The following is a 23,753-nucleotide window of genomic DNA, read 5'->3' on the forward strand; positions in this document are numbered from 1 at the left end:
GTCATAAAGACACATTACCTCCCCTAAGCACACTGATGCTTAGCCTATTTCTCACCAGTGGATACTTTGGAAGTGGGACCCACTTCCTCTTCCTCTCCTTATGTACTTCTTGTTGTTGTTGTTTTGCTTTGGTTATTTTTTGTTTGCTTTCTTTTCCTGTTTGCTTGTTACTTTGATTTTCTGAAGCAAATCATTATATGATATGGTATCCCTTTGGCCAGTTCAGGTCATCTGTTCCCTCCCAACTTTCCAAACCCCCAGCCTACTCATTGTGGTGTGGTACCATTTTCCTGTGACTTAGGATGATTATGTTGGAGGTTTTGTTTTGTTTTTGTTTTCCTGGCAGCCATTGGTAGTAGTTTCAGCAGTTGCAATGTGCTTCTGCTCAGTACAGAAGTAACAAACTGTAGACAGAGGACATGTAGGCACAAACAACTCTATTGTGTAACATTTCTATTCTGAATACTGCAGTATGGAGCTCCTTCTGAGTTGTGCCATACTTTTCCAGTGTTGTAAGATGAAATGTTGTAATGATGCATTCTTTGATGAAGTGATCTAAATGATGCAGCTGCCAGTGGATGATTTTTCATGGGTTAATTGTTTGCATTGTGTGCTGTAGGCTCACTCAAAGAAGGGCAAAAAAACATTTGTCAGGAATATATATATATATATACATATATATATATATATATATATATATATCTGTCTTCAGAATATAACATACAAATGTCTTCAACATGTCAACATTCTCACTCAGATTTTATTTCAGTTATGATTGTGCAGAAAATATGCCTTGGAATGGCAGCACCTCACTATGTTTTTTTTACTGCATATACCTAGCAAAATAAGAATAGGGACTACAGCACATTGTTTTAACTGCAGGTGAGAATTTAGGGAACCTTCTCTGGTACTGTGGAAAATGGACAACTACACTATGACTGTTAAAGGCTGTCTGTAGTACTGCCTATAATAAAGAGGCAAAAGCTTACTGTACTATTTCTGAATTGCTGTATTCATTTGTATAAAGGACTAAATTTTATATCTTGGCTTGTCCACATCTGTAGAAGTAGATCCATACTTCACTTAGTCATGATTTCAGATTTATGGGCTGATAAGTTATTAAGAGTATTGAGTTGATTTATTTCTTTTTTGTTTACTCATATTGAGGTAAAAATATACATTCTGCATTTACACTGAAAAATCAATTCAAGAGGCTAATAAGCTTTTACAATTTGTGTACAGTCAGTTCTTGCCTGCTTTCAAATTATTTTTTAAAGTACTGACAATTATCACTACAAAAGTGAAGTAAATAAGAAATAGCCAATAAATTCAAGGAACAATGAATAATTGTGGCATGAAATAATTAAATGAGGCTGTAAGTATATCACAGTGTACTGAGATTTAAAATATTCTTTTATTAAACTTTATTCAATTACTAGAATTTCAGTGAGTATTTTTCTTTCCATTATCAAAAAAGATAATAGTAATTATATATTCCAGTTTTATTAGTTGATTTCTCTTTTATTGATATTTAAGTATTTTTGAATATATTCTTCAGATCATTTGAGTATAGATTACTTAGTATTTTGCTGTTGTTTCTGCCTTGGTTCAAGTAGTTGCTAGGTAAGAAGCATGAGCACAGTATGTTTCCTTATGAATATCATCCATTATTACATTTCCGTTAATGTGTATAAGTGTACAAAGTCTTTGTCATTAAAATCATCAACCAGATACAATAAAAATATTTTTACTCTAGATCTCCCAGTTCATCTGTGGAACAACTGATAACGTTTTATAGATCTTCTGTTAGTTGATGTCTAGCCTCTTTTATTTGGCTGAATAGCTTTGGTTGTTAACATCTTGATTACAAACATATGCTTTATAATAAAGACCAATTGAGCTGTAGAGAAATGTACAAGGGAAGTGACAAAAATTTAATGTACTTATCCCTTTAGTAAGTAGACAGAAGAGTTTCTTGGTCATTAAGAGAAGAACAGATCAGAGATCACTTCATGAGACTGTGTGCGAGTCTATGGGGTTGGATGACATGCATTCCAGGGTCCTGAAGGAAAAGGCTGATGTGGCTGCCAAGTCACTCTTCTCATATTTGAAAAGTTTTGGCTGTCAGGCAAAGTCCCTGGTCACTGGAAAACATCACTTCCAATTTTAAGAAAGGGAGAGAGGAAGACCTGGGAAATTACAGGCCAGTGAGCCTCACCTCTGTGCCTAGAAAATTCACATTGCAGATCCACCTGGAGGCTGAGTTACAGCATGTGCAAGACAAGAAGGTGATCAGAGACAGCTAGCATGGCTTCACCAACAGCTGCTCATGCCTGACCAATCTGTTGGCCTTCTGTGATGGACTGATGACATCTGTGGGCAAAAGAAGGGCAACTGATGATGTCTGTGTGGATGTGGTCCTCCACTCCATCTTTATCTCTAAATTCAGGAGACATAGATTTGAAGGCTGGTCTGTTGGATAAGAAAGAATTGCTTGGATGGTCACAGCCAGAGGATTACGATTAACAAAACTATGTCCAGATGAAGACCAGACACAAGTAGCGTCTCATAGGGGTTAGTCATGGGACTGGTGCTCTTCACATTTTTATCAGTGACATAGACAAGGTGATTGAACGTACTCTCAGAAAGTTTACTCATGACACTAGCCTGGGTGGTGATATCAATATGGCAGAAAGAAGGGATTCCATCCAGAGGGATCTGGACAAGATTGGCAACTGGGTCCGCATAAACTGAATGAAGTTCAGTGTACCCAGATGCAAAGTGTTGCACTTGGATCAGGGCAATCACAGATATGTCTACAGACTGGGAGAAGAATTGATTGAGTGCAGTGCTGTGGAAAAGGACATAGGGGTCCTGGCGAACAAAAAGCTGGACATGATCTAGCAGTGTACTCTTGAAGCCCTGATGGCCAACAATATCCTGGGCTGCATCAAAAGAGGGGTGACAGCAGGGAGAGATTGTCCCTCTCTACTTTGCCTTTGTTAGGCCTCACCTGGAGTGCTTTCTTGAAACAATAAGTTTTTGGTTATTCTTTTTTTAGTATGTCACATAGTATCTTTAAGGGAATATCTCATGCAATGTTAAATTGTTTATTTTTATTATTATTATTATTATTATTATTATTATTATTATTATTATTTAATTTGAGATGGATACTACTTAATAAATCTGGTATTTTTGCTGTTCTATTTGACAGAACAATGACTTCAAAACACTGAGACATATTATCCTGAAATTGTTCTCAATTGGTAGTAGAACATGGTTTATCATCTAAATTGATTACTTGTTGCCATACTATTTCTGACAGATCAGATTTAGCCAGGTAGTGTCTACACTTAATTTTTTATACACTGTTTATCTGACCCTATTCTTTGCTCACAAATGTGAGAATATCAGTTTTTTAAAAATCTTAATTTGTCACAATTCTAATTGTATCTTATATGTATTATCTTGTGTGTATTTCTTACATGAGAACCTTAGGGTATTGTAAAATTCTGGTCTTTATTTGTATATGTGGGTCGTTAGAATTGTATGGTGATAATTTTTTTCATCTTAAAAAAATCTAGCAATGTTTTAGTAATAGGGAGTGGAACAGATGTCTGTTCTTGTTTATGTTTCTAATAAGACTGTTAAAGATGTAATTTAAATAAATTATATTTGTATTTTTCCCGTTCTAGCCCTTCATTCCTTTGAAGGAAGTGGAGCAATTTGACTTTGATATACAAAAATTGCTTGAACCACTGGAGGTTGAAATTCAGCAGGGGGTGAATCTGAAAGAGGAGGACTTCAATAAAGATATGGTAATTTGCTTGAAATGGAAGTTTGAGTGAAGTAGATAGGAAGATGAAAAAGTGAAAGTGAAAATGAGAAACTACCTTATTTGTGTTAAGATCTTTAGATATGACTTGGACAAAATTTTACTGTGCTAATATATTATAAATTCAAAGGTTCCAAGTTAGCATTAATTCAAAGTACTGTATCTGTTTTGGCAATATAGTAAAAGAAGACATTTACTAAAGAAAAATAATACGTGGAGATTAGTTATTAACATATATGGTCATACCTTATATTGTGAATAATATATGTGACTGTGGTAAGTTTAATTACTATGTTTGTTGTTTGTGAATAGTAAAATGATGTATGTGTATTAAAACAAAAACAAAAAGTCATGAACAGAATACCGCTGTGAATTCTTCAATGTAATTTTCAGAGGAATGACATTTCTTATATAGCCAATAAAAGAAATTCATCTTTAGGATCCTCACTTTGTGAATCCTCAGTAAGATCAGATATGTATTTCTTTATAAGCAGTATAAATAAACAGTATTGTATTTCCTTTCAAGTTGTTATTCAAAGATAGATCTTTTATATCAATGCTAAAAGGAAATTTTTTACTGTTTTATTTTATTTTAATTTTTAATGCAGGAAAAACGTAAGCAATTTGAGGCTGTACTTACTCAAGTGGTAAATAATAAGTGAATTAAGTTTTATGGGGTAAAGTTCTAATTCTATAGCATATTTTTTTCTGTTTATATATGTAGAATGTTTACTGTTGTTTCAAAGATGGTTTTGAAATCTTTAGGAATCGATTCACCTTCTGTATGAAATGTGCATAGTGCTACGATTTTGAGTGCTAGAAAGCTGTCATGTTGATACAATTATATGAAATGCTTAGGAATCACATTGTCTCTATCATACTGACAATTTCAATGATTACTGAAACTTCTGTAGAATATTTGAGATACACCTTTCAGTTTTAAATTTAGAAATATTTTATCTTTCTCCCATTTTTTTAATGTTTTCATCCTGCTATCTTGGATGTTCTGTAAAATCTTGTATCAAACATCTGGAGTTTTTCATTTGCTGTTTTACTTGTACCTCTCAAGTGCCTTCATGTGATACAGAAAGTAAATGCTATTGTGTCTTCAGAACAGATCTGCAAGTAGCTTTTAGATCTTTACTTTAGCATAGGAAGTGTAGGTTTATATGTCTAAAACTCCAGTACTTAAGTGGTAGTTAAATTAAATGCCCATTTTACCTGTTATTATTTTAAATCAGAGTGAAGATGATGAGAGCACAGTGAAAGAATTGCTGCAAAGGGGCGACACGCTTCAGAAAAGAATCACAGATGAGAGAAAACGGGAGGAAATAAAGATAAAACAACAGCTGTTGCAGACTAAACATAATGCTCTCAAGGTATAAGAGCTACAGTTGTAAGCATATGCAAATAAAACAGATTTTTCTTCATTTCAGGGTAATGTTCTGTAAAGTTAAATTAATCCCCATTACTATTTAGAGATAAGTCATTTGGAGCTATTCAGCTGTAAGCATATAGTTGGTCGTACTCTTTCCTTGAAGCTTTGGAAAAGGCATATTGACTGTGCAGTGTAATGAGCACTGTTTTGTCACAGTTTTGGTGACAACGGATGATTACCAATTGGACAGTAAACACTTATTTGGTTATATTACCTCTTTTTAAAGATGTTTTCCACTTTTTATGTTTCTCTACCAGCACTCCAGACATTAGCTTCAATGCAGACTCGTGAAATTAGATTCTGAGTTGCAGAACACTTTTGTTGTAATTAATAATTTGGTTTATACTTCACCAGAAAAAATAAATAATAGCGGGCTGACATCTTTCAACAGGAAATGTGATACTCGCCTCTTTAAAGTAGTGGTGGCATAGATTATAATCTATATCAGTCTGTCTGTATCAGCAGAACTAGCAGCTAAGAAGATGAAAATCAAAGTCATACATCTAAATTCTGTGCCGAGAGATTTAATTTAGGAACTCAACTTCCTGGAGAATAATAAAATGTAGAAATGAAGAATATTGTAGTTGAAAGATCAGCTTTGTCACCTAAGAGGCTTAGACTCTGGCAGTTGTATCTGAATTATTTGTCCTTCATCAGGACACATTTTTCTTGAAAATTTTTGTTTAGCTCTTCTTAACACTAGGAACACAACATGTTTACATTTAATTATTACTTATTTTTGAGCATCTTCTTTTGTTTGCTTTGGATTTCATTTTAAGTTCTACAGTTTTGCTGTGTGAATGCAGTATAAAAATAGCTGGAATGTGTTGGTGTTTTGTTCACATCATGGTGTAACTTGAAATCTGTTAGGTTTGTCTTGGACTTTTTCAAGTTAAACAGAACTAATTCATATTTTTTATGGAGGAGAAGACTGTTTTTAGAGCTATACTATTGGCCAGATTTTTACTGGTTGTTTTCATTTTGAGTTGTTCAGTTGAGCATTCAACCTTGTCAAATAAAATTCATGAAAGGTTGAAGCAAATTTGTTTGCATATTTTTTGTATAAATTATGTAAGGTGTTTTTTTGTGTGTGTTTTTTTTTTTTTTAAGTCACTTCTTAGTAAGATGTTATTGGAGTGAAAGTATTTTTCAAATCTTCATGAATGAAGCTAAACACTTAAAGTATATTTAGTATTACTTCCAGGAAAATAGTATTTTTTTCATGTCCTGTTCAAGAGAAGTTTTAATACTTTTATAAATCTGAGTCATAAGTACATGTGGTATGTAATGGTCTATAATACATTTTTTGCATTGAAATGATTTTCTTTTGAGTAGCTACAGAATTTTCACATAGGCTAGAATTTCACAAAACACAGGAAGCCCACTTACACCTACCTACTATGTGGTCTGCATTTCCTTCTATCCAGTAAGTATTCTGAGAAGTGTTTTATATGTAGAAAGACTGATATTTATGTAGGTGTGTTAACTTCTCTGAATATTGCTGACTGGCTCACTGGTTTATTCATGTTCCTTTAACATAAACATTTACCTGTCAAACTGATGAAAATAGCCTGTATTTAGATACTTCCACATTCAATTTAAATATAATGATTTAATTAAGAATAGTGGATCTATTACTTTTCCTTTTTTTCTTCAGTGTTCACAAATGCCAATTCATATTTTAAAAGTTTTTCATTCATAATCTAATAATGTCTGCACTGTAAACAGGACTTGAGGTCTCAAAGAAGAAAAAAGGCTTTAGAGATTTCTCATCAGTGGTATCAGTACAAGAGGCAGGCTGATGACCTAATGACATGGCTGGATGACATTGAGAAAAAGTTAGCCAGTCTACCAGACCACAAAGATGAACAGAAGCTAAAGGTAATGGTTTTTTGGGGGGATGGCAATGGTAGATCTATTTGAGAGATAAATTTATTAATTTTTAATTTAAAAGATGGAAATGAAATTAATATTTCAATAGATGTAAAATATTATTATTTCAATAGATTATTTCTGATTTAACTGACACAAATGCTAATAATCTGTATTCAAATTGATATTTATTTGTTGTACTACCTCTTGTATTCATTTGTTACAATAATTGTTGCATATATGATTTGAAAAACATTAATTTTTTTTTTTTTGTCAATATGGAGTATGCAATGTATTAAGAAGCATCAAATGTTTTTTAGTAAAAATTGTAATTGATTTTATGTATCTTTGTTCCAGATGAACAAATGACTTACCGATATATGGATGACCTCTATCTCATGTTAGCACATTCATTTTCATCCGAACATTCACGTGTCATTGTCAAAATCTGTAGATTTATTTACATATTGTCAAAGGTTTTCCTAGTTTTTTTGCCTCGTCTTTCTTTGCTTCATTCTCTGTTGAGTTTCCCACAGAGTAAAGCAGGAATTAAGCACTGTATTGAAGATTCCGATAATATATTTGTAAACAGTCCAAACATTATTTGTCCTGAATATCCTGACCCTTACTGATTAAACAAATAATAAGAATCTACCGCCCTTTACAGTGTGCTAGCAAGAATCAGAATGTGGAACCCGTTGGCCATTGCTAACTAATTCTCAGTTTGTACTAGATTCTGATATATCTACAGCCAGTCTACAAGAAGGTTCCTTAATCTCAGTTATTTTTGTTTTGTTTATCTCTAAGATAAGAAATAGCTGAACATATTAACTGTAACAATAAAATTGAAATGGAAGTTCTGACAGAAGTTATTTTGCTAATTATAAGTTGATGGATCTAGTTAGCTAACTGTCCTGGGCCCTGTATTGGTTTTGCTCACTAGGAGATTGGTGGAGAGTTGGAGAAGAAGAAGGAAGATCTGAATGCGGTGAACAGGCAGGCTGAACGCCTGTCTAAGGATGGGGCTGCAAAAGCAGTGGAGCCAACCCTGATACAGCTCAGCAAGCGCTGGCGAGATTTTGAGAGCAAATTTGCTCAGTTTCGAAGACTCAACTATGCACAAATTGTGAGTTGTTATTGGCAAACCTGTATGTTTGCAACTGCTACTGCTAATAGAGTCCTACTAACACTGAGAGTGTCAGGGTCAGTGTCAACTCTTCAGATATTAATAAGAAAAACCCTATTGTTTGCAAGTGGGAAAGTCATTATATTCTAATACAATAATTCTCTGTTTTGGTCTTAAAATTGCCCTTAAGTTAAATTAGTCAATTAACGAAAACTCAGCAACAAAAAGCTCATGTTTATTTCTGTTGCTTCATTATTTTTCCATAACATTTTCCAGTTTAAAAATGTCAGTTTGCCATGCATGCATTTTGTTCAGTAAATGTGTATATCAAAAAAAGTGTTATTTTCAAACTAACCATTCCATGCCAATTTCAATTGTTTTTATTTATCCATAGTACATCTTTATACCTACTTTAGAAAGAGATTAAACATTTTCTTCTTGCACTTCGTTATACATAGTCTTTTCTTCAAGCACTTGAAATTTCAAGGAAGTTTTTTTTTTTTTTTTTTTTTTTTTTTTTTTTTTGCAAGAAACTATATTTTTACATTGAATGAGATGAAAAAAAAATGTTTTCTAAGCTAACTTAATGTTTTCTTACGTTGAAGGGTTTAATAAATATAAAATATAATTATTCTTACTGGTTTATTGATGCTGCAGTAACTGGATAAATAAAACAGAAGTAATCTGTCACTATTCCGGGTTTATAATCAAAGTAATATTGGGAAAATTAGCCATATTGATGGTTGTGAAATAACTGATTTTGCACTCATATGACGGTTTTTGGTTGTCATTCCTCTTACTCTGTTTATTGGCTTTTGAACATTAGATTTTATGGGACTGAAGAGACGATTGGCACCTGTTTGTTGTTAGGAAGTTGTTACACTCATTACATTGTGCTCTTCTGTAGTCTTAAAAATGGTAGCGGAAAAGTAAATACAGTCCTGTAATGCACTGAGTTAATGTAATTAACCTGTTTTCTATTTTTACCTTTTTGACATTTAAGTTGCTTAATGTATATATAAAAGCAATAATTGGGATATCTATACTGTTAATGGAAACAGAGAATCATTAACTTTGGTTTCTATGTTATTAAATCTTGTTCCATCTGATTACTCTTTTCAAGTTATTTTGGTTTATATTAAACTTGATGGACAAAATCAATTGCAAACCATTTATTTATATTGGCATGGAGCTAGAACAGGCTTCACTTTGTCTTGTAAATAAGGTTTTTTTTTATAATTAATATATTTGTTCTTTTGATAAGAAACAAGAATCTGCCTTTTATATGAAACATATATGAACATACATGAAAATGTGGTGTTATTTTAGCTTCTTCAGTACCTACTGTGATGGAGGACAAGTATATCCATTATAAACATTATATACCAACAAATCATACTTTTCATTAAATTAAGTACACAGAATGGTATGTGTGTTTTTGAATTGGTCAATTAAATATAGCCACTGACTTCTTAGGCATGCAGCCATTACTTTTGCTTTTATTGTTAAAATAAATTATTTATACAATATCTTTATATTTTTGTAATGGTTAAAGTTTTTAAATACTCTTGAATATCTCAAGCAACAATATTTAATGAAATATTCATGTGTGCAGGTTAATTACATTGTACTTTTAATTTCTTACGAAAAATACCGTTCTCTATTGACAGTGACCACTGAGGTATTTATGTGAACTGTGTTAGACATTTTATAGAAGCTTCTGAATCTGATGAGAGATATTGTATTTTCATGGCTCACGTCAGAATGCGAAGTACAAGATGCCTCGCTACTATTTGAGTTATAGCTTTGCTGAATCATAGAAACAAAGTGAATTTTTCAACTTCCTTTTTTTTTTTTTTTTTTTTGAATATATATTTTTGTTCGTCTTTCTTTTAATACAGCATAAGTTCCTACCTCACAGGGATGTTGTGAGGGGTTAGTTAATTGTTCAAAGCTTGAGAATACAGAAGAAAAATGAAAACTTGAACTATTCACTTGAACACATGCATATACCAGCAAAAAATGCTTTCTGTTAACCATCAACTGAATAAAAAGATACAATAAAATTATAAAATTGAATTTATTTTTAAAGCAAAAGAAGTAGAAAATTTCTGTGTTTTTCATTTGCAATTATTGGTGTATACAATTACAGACATACAAGAATTAAAAAGCAATGAGGTTTTAACTGTACTGTATACATTGCAATTCATTATGATGAACTAAATAAACATAGCAAGATGCTGCTGTGGCTTGATGACAGAATTGCATTTCTTAACTTTATTGGAGCTGATATTATTCTGATATTGAAGTATGAAATCAGAATGATTATGTTCCCCCTTATTTTACTTTTCCCTAATTTGTTGTGTGTGGGGGGAAGATCTGCAAAAAGGATACATAAACATATAATAATTGAGTATCTCAGTCATGGTAGATTCTCATAAAATTGTGATCCTCTCACAGATGTGTAGTCAGCAGTATCCACCAACAGTCTGAAAAATAAGTTTGTGTGTGTACATATATATCTGTCACCAGTTCTGTTAACAGGTATGGTATAGCTGAGAGCATATAACTTAAAAAAGTGAAGCATAACTATTTTCCACTATGCAAAAAAGCTTATTGTTACTGTTATTTTTGTTACCTCAAACATGACCTCTTCTTTATGTCAACTTGAGATATAATTTAATTTATTGTAACTTAATTTGGTCATGTGAAAATTTTCAGAGAGTAGTGAGACTGAAAAAGGAGGCTGTATTACGATAACTGAATATGCATGATATGATAATAAATAAAGCTGTACCAAATGACATTGGAAATGACCAGAGTTTGTATTATCTTAAGAGTATTCTTAGGATAGGAGGAATACTTTTCCTGCAATCCCGTAACAACTGTAAAAATGATATACCTACTTGTGTATATACTGGCAAAACAGTATCAGTAATCTTATTGGTGACTCAAACAAAAATTTCATTGGAACTTATGGTCATGTTACTTCTGACATATTTTGGCCTGGATTTTTTCCATACTGGGAAAAATAATCAAGTAGATTAAAAGGCAAACATCAGGAGAAAGTCTTTTTCATACCACTTAAACATGTGGTGAACAAGAATTAATAAGGAAAATAATTATGAAAAATATGCATTCTTTTCTACAAGGTAAGTGGTTTAGAGAGTAGTTAAAAGCAATTAGCTGTGACATAAGTCAAATACCAGTACTCTTAGTACTTTCTATGAAAACAAAGAATACCATAAGCCTCATTTTCAAAATAAATTGCCTTATTCCTTTAAAGATTCTATGAAGCATTCAGAAGTTCAAACTAATTGTCTCCTAATTGGGTACTTTGTTCGGGTGAGGAAGTATGTGGTCACCTTCTGGATCCTGATTGAGGACTGATCAAATTTACTTTATATCTGAAAGTCAAGAGTTGGTTTAAATTCACTCTTAGAAGGGCATTGTCCAATTTTCAGTTAGTATCTCCCTACTGAGCTCCATTAACTTTACTTAATGAAATATAAACTTGTTTTTACTGATAAAATATGTTTATATTCTAAAATATAAAATCAAACAATAACTGAAATAAATGTGTCACAGCTAGATAAACACAAGCCTTGTGTCCTACTTATGTACCTGCATCTGTATGTTATTACTTCAATACTCTTTTGCTATCATTGTTTTAGATCATTATTTTCCATGGCTGTCACATTCAGAGGCACTGGAATAAAATGAGTATTTCCTCTTTTATTTATTTATTTGTTTATTTATTTATTTATTTATTCAGTAAATGAACTAATAGTGGTTGCCAAAAGTTGAGAGAAGCTAATTCATCTTTATTGTCATGAGGAGTAGGGGAGAGGACGAGATGGTAAAAGAAAAGGCATTAGAAAAGTAGAACAGGAAAATACTGGGCAAGAAGAGAACTGTGTAGAAATGGATTGGAATAAAGAATCTGTTTAACCTGAGTGTGTTGGGTTTTAAAGACAGGACAGAAGTGATTCAGTGATACCATTTAACTTCTCTGTTAACAGAGGCAGCTGTTTAACTGAGGCAGCTTCACACAGTACGGCCAAACACAGACCTCTTCTGGCTGTGACTGTAGAGAAGTGAGAATGAGAATCTTTGGGAAGAGAATCACAACTGTTTACATCGGCTTTTTAGCATCCATCAGTCAGGAAATCTGGTAACATTGCTATTAGGAAATTCATTCAAAATAATTTAATTCTATTTCAAATACTTCTAGTTTAATGTCTCTTTTAGGATTCTGGAAAGAAAGCTAAAGGAAATACACTAAATATAGGCATTGGATGTAGCTGAAGAGGATCTGGTTTTAAATATGCATTTTAAAATGCACTTTGCCTTCTCTGTGTCTAAGACATAGATTGATGTGATAATTTAAGGGAAGGCCATTGATAGGCTGCTTCTGTAAAATGTGAAACAGTCTGCTACAGTATTTTGAGTTCTTTCTTCTAAAGTGTGTTTTTCTTGTCTTTTTGTTTTTGGTTTTGTTTGCTTATCAATTCTATTCAGCATCTTCATGGCAAATCCACAATATTTTATTAGAGAAATCTTTAAAACAAACTTTCTGTTAGATGACCGAACTTCACAGAAAACATTTTTCTCTGCCTTTTTTTCATTATCTCTTATGATCTTTAATGAAGCAATCTGAATTACATTCTCTTGTTTGAAAGTGAAGTTCAACACCTTTAACTCATCACATGAGAATAACAGCCTTACTGCAAATAGGACTAAGACTACCTTAAAATGTTGTCTTTAAATTATATGAAGTGGTTACTGTAATAACCTTAAAAATGGCACAGGCTTTTCTTATTCTTCTCTGTATGGTAAGAGTAGTAACAAGACTATCATTCTTTGGTTAAGAAAACCTGTGACGACCAATTTATTTCCGTTCAGTTTTCATTGGCCAAAACTGCATTATCCTGGTATAGTAGTTTCTTCCTGATAATTACCTAGCTACTGGAGAAACAAACCAGCTAATTGTCATCTTAATTTCTTGAATATATCATAATTTATTAGCATAATACATTATGTAAGTAAATAGATAATAAATTATTTTGCTATCAAACTTCCTTGGTCATCCTGTTGAGTTAAGTAATAGGGGGTAAAACCTGCTGCAGAGTGATCGGGCCCTAAGTGACAGTAGCTTCTTAAGACATGATCTTTTTCTCCTGTCAACAACTAAGGTTGACATTTTCATTTAATTTTTGTTGTTGTTGTTTTATGGATGTTTCAGAATATACTTATAAAGGTGCCCCTGAAAGTGAATTTTTATATATGCAGTGTGATTGCTGAATAGCTATGTAGGTATATTTAATTATTGCTGTATTTACAGTAATTTCTTGCCTGATATTTTAAATAAATAATAAAAATAAAAAAAATCAGTCTAATAGAAACAAAATCAGCCTAAGCAACAAACCTTATTATTATCCTGCATGATCACATTTGTACAGATGTAGATTACCTCTGAAAGGTGACACTGTTTAAGGTTTAAAGCCTTGCTCTCTGAAGTTGTTAGCATTAAACACTACTGTGGTACTTCAGTGTGGTGGGTTTTTTTTTGTTATTTTCAAAATTACTTCAACAAACAGCTAATACATTGTTGGCTTAAATATCATTGTTATTACAATTCAACAGTCAATTTCAAAATGAAGTAGTCAATTTAGACCTCAAGTGGACTATGTTTTAACACATCTGTGCTATATTTAACATCATTTGTTTTCTTGGTAGTGAATCAATAGAGTAACACATTAAATTCATGGCAGCCCTATGGCATCATGCTGTGTGACTGTGACCAGGGTGCTTCTGCCATCCTAATAAATCATCATCTAGGTGATCTAATGTTGACCAAGGTCTTATCACAGGAGGACTTCCCTCCAACACAGCATACAGAAACTCAGTCTGTCACTGAGTGCTTCTCCATAGCTTACACAGTTTTGGAATTCTATTCTGAGTTAAAAAGAACTTGAAATTCCTTCCATTCTTCAGGGTAGTTCCTGTTCTGTGATACTGATTTTTTTAATGCTGACTTCACAGAATGCACAGATGCTCACAATTGCGTATCATGGTTACAAGGATATATAGCAGTGTAAAAGAATTCAATCTTCTAGAGTGTAAATTAAATATTTCTTAAGTATGTAATTTCCTTAATAATGTATGCACTTTTAGAGCTGAAAAAAATATTACGAGGCAAATGCAAGAAATGGCAAACAGCTGTATGGCCATATTTAGTCTAGAGCTAGAGTAGGAAAAGTTTGAAGTACATCTTGTTTGCTGGAGGGTGAGACACATAAATCGATTCAGAATGTGTTTTCAAGGTAGTCCCATAAAACATTCCAAATATAGATCTTTAATATCTATTTTAAAACCAGACAAGGATGTATATTGTGCAGTGTTCTGATTTTTTTTTCTGATTTTTTTTTTAACTTTTTTTTTTTTCTCTCATTTCAAAATGTAACATGAAGACATAAGCATTTGCTTATTTACTGATTTCTATTACTAAGATCCTGACTTCTGTGGACAGAAGTATGTATGAAAGGGGTAGGGATTATAAAATGCTTTTATTATGACATGTAATTTTGCTTGTCAGTTTTGAACTACTGCCATTACTGGATTGAGATAATCCATATTTCATCTGAAGTAATTAATATACATGCATAATTTATTTACAGCAAGACATTTTCTAAATCCCAATAGTTCAAATTAATCAATTAGGGCATAGTAATATTAAATTTCATCTTTCTTCATGGCTAGTAACATTACAGATATGACGTGAGATACAGAATGCTCTATTTTCTTGTGTATTCTGAAAGAGATGGTTTATGTCATACTGAAGAAAATGCATTATAGTCTTTTGTCCTAGTTCCATCACACATTAAATTAATTTACCTAGTGAAAGGATACTAATGGGAGTTGTCAGGATTAAAAATCAAAATCAGGACTGTGCTCAGAATATGCTAAAATTTACTGTTTGTGCTAGTCCTGAGTCTCTTCTTTGTATACATGATAGAAGCTCTTTAGTAAGGAGCAATGAGTAAGTTTTCAGATAAGCTACATCTGAGTTCAGTATGCAGCAGTACCTCAGCCTGAGGTGAGTCCAGATCTGGACACAGTTATCTGAATCAGAATAAAATAAAATCCTTGTTAAGTGACTGGACAAGGAAAAGGGGTTGCAAAAAACATTTACCTCTTCATCCAGGCTATTTTATATCTTGTAGGCTCTGAAGGCCTGAGGGGGTGCAGAATCATAAGGATTGGCTGTAGCATCAGAATGTATTGATGTAGTTTTCAAGTTATACATAATTTTCAAGTTATATATTTAGGTCTTTAAAAAAAGAAAAAGAAAAGAAATACCTCCCTCCCCTATAGTTACAACTATGAATACCACCAGTATAATTTGTGTTAAATGTTTGAAGTTAATTATTATAAATTTTATCTCTCTTTTCCTTACAATGTGAAAATCATGCATTCAAAAAAAAAAAAAAAAAAAAAAAAAAGGAAAAGGAAAAGAAAGACAAAAAGAAATGGGGGTAGCATAAAAATGTATCCAAGTCTTCTAGCCAAGCAACTACATGTATTTATCTAGTCCGCCATACTAAGCATATCAGGCACTAGCAAGACTACCAGACTTTTGGGGAGATGTCTCACAACTGGAGCCTAAAAGAACAGTGAACAGAGCTTTTCTTATGGAGAAAATCTCGGCAGTTCATTCAAGATCTGAAGTCAGCAATAAGACAGTAAGTTCTCACTGGTTCACATTAATTTATGGCTTTCAAAATTAAATCCTGCAATTTTTATTGCTATTCTTAGTATGTAAAAATCTCTGATTTTCTTTTTCTTTTTTTCCAAGTTATTGCTAATGTGAAGAATAGTTTCATTGTTAATAATTTTATTTTAATCTGTAACTCACAGAATGAAAACAATAAATGCAGCATTTCTTAGCCAGTATGCATGTCTCACTGGTAAAGTGTTGTGAAGACCTAAAGCACTCTCTGTCCAAGAATGAATTTCTTTGCTACCAGAATATAAACCTCTTAACTGATTGAAGTGAGGAGGGGGCAAAATGATGCCTAGTTATGGTATCATGCTGACATTTCTGTTAGCAGTCTAAAAGTTTGTATTTGGAGTTCTGGACTTTGCTTTGCTTTGAATTGTGTACTTTACAGAAGAAGATGCCAAAGGAATTATTTTTGGTATAAACACAGTATTTTTCCAAAATGAAATTCCATCACAATTCAGTGTATTTGAGTGTCAATAAAGAGTTGATTTGCTCTTATGTTGAAATTCCTTCCTCTTGAGTTCAGATCACTGAGGAATGTCATTCTAAAGTAAAGGAAGAAATACGTTTCATAAGCATCCATTTTAAGTCTAAGTCACTGACTAAGTCAGGTACAGTCATCAAAATACATATTTTATATTTTCCAGTGTGCAGGTCTTTATTGACAACAATCATGAACAGAAAAATCACATAAGAACATTAATATTACAATCTTACTTAAAAATGTGATTCTTAAATATATATATATTCATAATACATCTCCATGTTGCTCAATGCTACATCTCAGTGCATTCAAGACCTTTCCTTTATGGAATGACATAAGCATTTTATACATTTTTACTCCTGTAGTGAGGATTAAAGTTTCTGTGTAATTGAAAGAAATGTATCCGCTTGTACTGATAAATAACTTGTTTGTGATTGAATAGGGAAATCAAATTTTGTAGTAGCAAATGCCAATTTTTTGCATCATTTTGATCTACATTTTAAATAAATACACAGGTAAGATGTGATAGCAAGTGAAGATACAGAATTTATCTTTCTGAACGTTAGCTGATATAATCTCTCACATTTGGCTTAGGAACGTGTATATATAAACTTCTTTACATATAAAGATGTTCTGGAAAGTGATGTTATTGATCTCTGACAGCACTTTATCAGGCTTTTAAATTTTTAATTCTTTTCCCGTATATTGGTGATAACTATGGGCTAGCCTCATATTTTTAGTGCATCTACATTTATTGCTCAGAGATGACAGATTTTTGCACTCTCATATTATCATATAGCTGCTTGTAAATAATATTTTCTCAAGCATTAGTTCACCTCAGGAAGGAAGCATGTGTTTCATTGTCTTTTCTTTAACTTCTCATCAGATTGCTGCAGGAGTAGTGTCATGGTACAGTAGTTAGCTGCTGCACTCCTCCTGCATATGCTGTTTGTATGAAGTTATTAACTTAAAACCACAGCAACTTGCTATTAGTTTTGGTGGCTATAGTGACAAGACACCGAAAACATATCAGTTGTCAAGGTCAACACAAAATAGGTGGGGGTTTAGGGGCTGTGGACTCTTGCAGTTATATTGGGATCATTCCGTTTGCAGAATGAGGAAAGGAAATGAATGTACTGAGATAGGTGAGATATATATGTGAATAGACAGACAAATACAGCATGCTCCAAGGCTAGTTAACTGTGACAATAATAGATGATACTGTTGTAGAGATAGGGAATAATTTCAGGTGCATCTTGTGGGGAAATATGTGGGCAAAACTACGTTACTCCTATAGGTTTGAATTCATTTATTTGTTTCATGTACTGGTCTTTTCTGTGAGGGGGAATTTGTGGAGGTATTTCTTATCTTTGTGTTGTACCTTGTAGAACTTAGTGGTTTATTTATTCCACGTATGTAGAATCACATTTATGAACAGATTCTATCTCTTAATTTAAAATGTGCAGTTACAGGGAAGAAAATTCTGCTTATTGTATTGATAACAATAATATTAATAAAAACATATTCTACAGAGAAACTGGTAGAATACAGTCATTTATATCATTGTTTCCCCCATCATTACTTTGTATTATATATTGTATTATATATATATATATATATATATATATATATATATATATATATATATATATATATATATATATATATATATATTCAGGTATTTTCAAATACTTATCTAATGTTATTTTGCCACTTTGTTCAAAGTGGTGCATTCAAAGAAATTCTTAAAAAAAATATAAAACTTCAGTTTTCTTATTTTGTCTTACATTTAGTTTTTGTAAATTTTTCACCAATTTTGCTTCTGGTGAACCATTTTTTAATCAGTAATGACATATATTTATTGGTTTGGTTTTATTTCTAGTAATTGTAGATTGCAGCTGCTACCATCTACTTGTTTTCTGGATTTTCTTCTTATGATACTACTATATTCTTCAGTTTCAGCTGTTCATTTCTGGTAAAGATGTTTGCTCAGAATTTAGGGCACATTGTGTCTTTGTGACAATTCCAGCAAACAATGGAAGAAACAAAACAAAAATCTCTTTATTTTCTGATTGAAATGATCAATTTGAGGCATGCCTCTTCTCCAGTACCTAGTGCAAGGTGCCATATTCTGCCTTTGGCTTTGTTATCCTACTATCAACGAAGGCAAGACAGAATGAAAGGAATTCCTACAGTGTCTTGAAAAACCACTTCTACAGTTTCATCGTGTTTCAGATTCATTCATTTATTCAGCAACTAATTCATTTGGATTGCTACTCTTTGGAATAAAGTATGAAATAATATTGCCAAATATGAGGGCAGGTTCTGGTGGACTTCTTTCACATTCTGTTTCATCTATGTATTTATCTGGGTGTAGTGACTTACAGTTTAACAATGGCTCACTTAAACTAGAAATCTCCTGAGTCATCCTTCCTATAGAACTATAGCAGTGATTGTCCAGCTGGGAGAAATAACAGTGCTAAGTTTCCTGTAATGGGGATTATGAAATTGTGGCTGTATGCATCTCAAAAGCATGGATGGGAGTTAAATATTACACATACTTTGAGGGATGAGTAAACCATATAGATCATATAAAGTTCAGCCCTGCCTTCAAATGCTAGTAAATTTTTCCTGGAAGAGTACTGTTCCATCACTCACTTGTAGGAAATGGATGGATATTTTGGCATTACTGTAATTAGACAAAATGATCTGTAAAGTGATCACACATCACATTTCTATTTGATTTTTGTCCAGTTTCAGGAATCTTCTTTTAGAGCAAGAAGGCACAGATTTTATGTGAACGGTTGTTGTGTGTATACTGTTTGTATACATAGTTGTTAGACTAAATTCAGATTAGAAAAGCAGAATAATAAAATGTCAGAATTTAATTATCTTACGTGTGTCATTTAATGGGTTCCTGTAACCTTATTTTGAGTGAGTAGCCTTGCACCCCTGTCTTCTCTCTTAAATAAGGAAAAGCTGTTGTTTTGTCATGAAGTAGTTCTTCATTGTATGTAGAAGTGTCTCAGCACAGTCTTGAGGAACAGAAATATATTACTGCATGGCTCAGTGGCTTATTGAGGATCTCCCATTATCTAATCAAAGTGGACAGCTTTTTACTTTGGGTGAACTGGGGTAAACTGTTTTTGTTTGTTTTTTTTTTTTTTTGCAGGGCATGATTCATGAAACATGGGGGGAGAGGGAGGAAAGGAAACAATTTTTTTAACAATTTATTTTATATAATAAAAATTGTAGTAGTGAAATGATGGCAAAGAGTTTTCAGTGTTAGCAGATGTCCTGAGATAGTCTTCTTGTTAAAAAAGTATATGCAGAGCAATTAAATTTGCATAGCAAATGCAGCAGAATAATACAAATCTAGAGATAACTTCATGGATTTTATTTGTAATATGCATACATCTACTCAAATGTGTGTATGCATATTTTAAGACTTTTTGAAGGAAATTGAAGAATCAGATTTCTAAGACTAGTTACAGAGGGGAGAATCATGAAAAGATGGATATGGAAAATAGATCAATTAAAGTGGGACACCTTGCTGAGGTAGTGTGTGGGAAATAGTGTTTGGTTTTGTTTTCTTTTACTAATGATGCTGTTCTCTCCAGAACCACAGATGTATTGTCTTTCACAGATAGTGCTCCAAAATCCATGATTATCTCTATTATGACTGCAGCATCTAAGTGATGTGATATTTGAATATACCAACAATTGTTTGTATCATTTCTTTGAGGTCTCCAATTAGTAAAGTTTGTATTTTTGAGAAGGCACCAAGATTGGTGAATTTGTGCTGCCACATTAGAAATCCTATGTGTTGTGATAAAATAAATAGTAATCTATGCTTATCAAATAAGACTTTATATACATATATATATATAATGACATACAGGTGAACATCTATTTGGAGTTTAGTTAAATGAAGCCCCAAGCACACCTTTTGGTATTACTGTGTATTTATTTATGTATTTATGGTCTATAAAGACATCAAATTAGAAATATAGAGAATTTATATGTGCCAATATATCTTTATCTTTCCAAAATCTTTTAATATCTTTCAATATCTTTCCAAAACCTGTAGATCAACACTCTGTTTTCTTTGACACAGTATACTCAGGGCTCCCTTAACACTTGGTGTATGCATGTGCTTTTGGAATAGCGTGTTTAGTTTAGTTCAGATTTGTCCAAATGACCATCAAGACTCTGTAAAAAAAAAAACAAAAACATATATGTATATTTCTAAAGAAATGTATTGCTGGGAGTTCCTTTGTGAATTTTGTCCATTAAAGACAATTCAAATAATGAAATTCCAGATTATATGTTTGAGGTTGAAAAGAGATATTTTAGTATGTTACTGTAAATACTGAGTTGACCGACCCAGTTGTTTTATGTTGCATGTAACCTAAGAAACCGTATCTATAAGGGAAGTCATTATTTTATTTGACACCTTGAAATGGCAGTATTTTGCACTTTGCATGCATGGAATTTCTATAAAGAAGGACACATTCTTAGAGATATAACAGTTTAAAATAAAATTGTTACCACTAAAATCCCAGTAATATCATAACCTCAAAGCACTTTTGCATTTTCTATCTACATTTTGTTGGAAAAGGAGAAGAAAAGTTTGTATACTTCCCCATGGGTCAATTTTACTGCCTGCTGTTTCAGACAAATTAGTGGACTGTGAGTGATATTTGTAAAATAACACAAATATTTCCTGCTTCTGGCCTTGCAAATTATTTTTAATTGGTTCTAGGACTTGAGCTGGAATTTGCAATAAATTGTACATTTGTGTAGAGGTGAGAAACTAAAGGAAACATTCTGTTGTATATCTATACTAGCAAACAGTTCATGAAGATACAACTTTTGTGATGACTGAAAGTATGACTGCGGAAACCACTTATGTGCCTTCTACATACCTGGCAGAGATCCTTCAGCTTCTGCAAGCCTTGTCTGAAGTAGAAGAACGCCTTAATTCTCCTGTTTTGAAAGCTAAGGACTGTGAGGATCTCTTGAAACAAGAAGAATGTCTCGAGGTAAGATGGAAAGTTTTCTTTATAATACTACGCTTCTATGATTTTAGATCTGCTTTTTATTGGCTGTCTGTGCTCCCTGTCACTCATTGTACTCAATATCTCTGTGATTACTGCATATATCACAGAATTACAGAATGACCTGGGTTGGAAGGGATCTCAAGGATCATGAAGTTCCAACCCCCATATATATATATATATATGCATATATAGATGTTTAGATATGAAGACTATGCTATGCTATGAAATGGAAGGGCACTGATGGTTTCATTTGTTTTTATCTGTTTCACATGGATTTGTAACAGTTGTAGTTAACTATACAGTCTGTCCAATATCTAGCTAATACAGTTAGAAGAAGTCTAATTCAGAACTGTTGATGTAACTTACTTTAAATATTATGGTCCAGTTTCTTCATTGCTTATAAAAGTGAAATCCCTTGAAATTGGAGGATTTTTTCAATACGGAATGATTTAATAAGAGAACAAGTTGTAAGGCTAAGTAGGTGAATGAGTTACCTGCTTCTGCAGAATAGTGTTTGTGAGTAAACTCATAAAAAATCATGCTTAACTGCTGTATATAATACAGCAATTTCAAATTGTCATCAATGCATGAAGACTACATTTCCATTATTTCTGTGATCATTCAGGGAAGGAAAGTCTTTAACCAAAAGAAACTTTAGCTCAAAGAAACCAGAATTTGTCCACAGTTATACGGATGAAATAAGCTTTGTGGAATAATTGAAATAGGGGATCTGGCAAGGAGATCTGAAGTGCCCTCAAGGAGTGCATTTATAGTTCTTGCATAGATACCTTTGTATATATACACACAGCATCTGTGTGTTTGTGTGTATATATATGTTTATTCAAGAGGATAATTGACAATAGGTCTGTGTGAAGGAACAGCAGATTGCTCCTTTTTCATCTTGTGGTGTATTATTAGTAAGTTAAAGGGGTTCTGAGTATTGACTGTACTGTTAATTTCTAGATCACAGAATGTGCCAATGTTATTGTCATTCTTCATTCTAAACAGCCACTCTTGTCAGAATGACGCATACACAGAAAAAAAACAGGCGTAGACCATGTAAATCACAGCTAATGAACTAACATTTTGTCCGTGTCTGTAAATTCGTTATGCTCATTACTAGATGGGCTGGAAATACAGTGACCTAGATCAAGTAGTTTACTGGCAGTTGACTTCCTATTGATCTTTGGACCATCTTTGTCTGATTTATATCCATAGCTAATCTGTTCTTCACCCACGTACGTTTGCTGCTATTAGAGTTGACACCGACTTTAATAATATTGATTACTGAGGTTATAGAAGTAAGCATTGCCATAGGTTTAATTTAACTGAGCTATTAAATTGTTACGAGATGCATTTGTAGGCACATTTCCATCATCCAAATAAATCTCTCAAAAGAGGTAAATGGATCTTACACATCTGTGGGCTTTTGGAAGGGTATAGTTTTGATTTGAGCCTGCTTAATGAATATTTATTTTGAAGTAAAAGCATTCATCATTGTCATTATCCTGCAGTAAAAATAGAAAAGTAGTGCATAAATTGTTCAGCAGCTGGTTGGGAAAGGTTTGAAATTAAATTGTGGTTGATTTTTATCCCTGGCGGATTTGCATGAATCAAATTACAAAGCTGTCGTGAACAGCTCTGTGTTTTAAAACTGAGTTTGTAAGTTTTTTTTTTTTTTTTTTTTTTTTTTTTTTTTTTTTTTTTTTTTTTCACTCCCATTCATAAATGATCCATTTCAATTAATCCTTAGAAGGAAAAATAAGTTTATAAGAATAAGATTTATAAGAATCTTTCAGTGTTAACTGCTTTGAGCATTCTTCTCCAAAGTAAATGCGTATATTTGGACTTAAATCTGAATGCTTGAAATCAATCTAGTTAATGCTGTGATCCAATATGATAAATACCCAACACAAATGAAAAAAATATTTTTATTAATTGTAGAGATAGTTCTAGCAGTCACTTTTTATATCAAAGGGATGTAAAATAACAAAATATGAATATGTGTATTCAAAATCATATTACTGCTAATATTTACTAAATTGTAATGATTTTATTTCTTTATTTTTTCACATTTACTAAGTCCACTGAAACCAGCTTCTAGGAACATTCACTGAAAGTCTGAGTAAGTGTTAGGAATGGAGAA

At 32.6% G+C, this 23,753-nt stretch overlaps 1 protein-coding gene across 16 annotated transcripts in view; it reads left to right on the forward strand.

The window, feature by feature from the left end:
- Positions 1-23,753, forward strand: part of DMD (dystrophin) — a 1,110,121-nt gene that overhangs the window by 514,767 nt on the left and 571,601 nt on the right. For 14 of the 16 annotated variants that reach the window (XM_072349305.1, XM_072348356.1, XM_072348443.1 and 11 more), the window contains 5 exons: positions 3,699-3,821; positions 5,080-5,217; positions 7,005-7,157; positions 8,092-8,274; positions 21,395-21,589. In XM_072349305.1, the coding sequence (XP_072205406.1) occupies positions 3,699-3,821; positions 5,080-5,217; positions 7,005-7,157; positions 8,092-8,274; positions 21,395-21,589 (792 nt within the window). The remainder of the gene's footprint in view (positions 1-3,698; positions 3,822-5,079; positions 5,218-7,004; positions 7,158-8,091; positions 8,275-21,394; positions 21,590-23,753) is intronic. The other 2 variants (XM_072348947.1, XM_072349124.1) reach the window with 1 other exon arrangement.

Source organism: Excalfactoria chinensis, chromosome 1 (genome assembly GCF_039878825.1).
Source record: "Excalfactoria chinensis isolate bCotChi1 chromosome 1, bCotChi1.hap2, whole genome shotgun sequence".
Lineage (NCBI taxonomy): Eukaryota > Metazoa > Chordata > Aves > Galliformes > Phasianidae > Excalfactoria > Excalfactoria chinensis.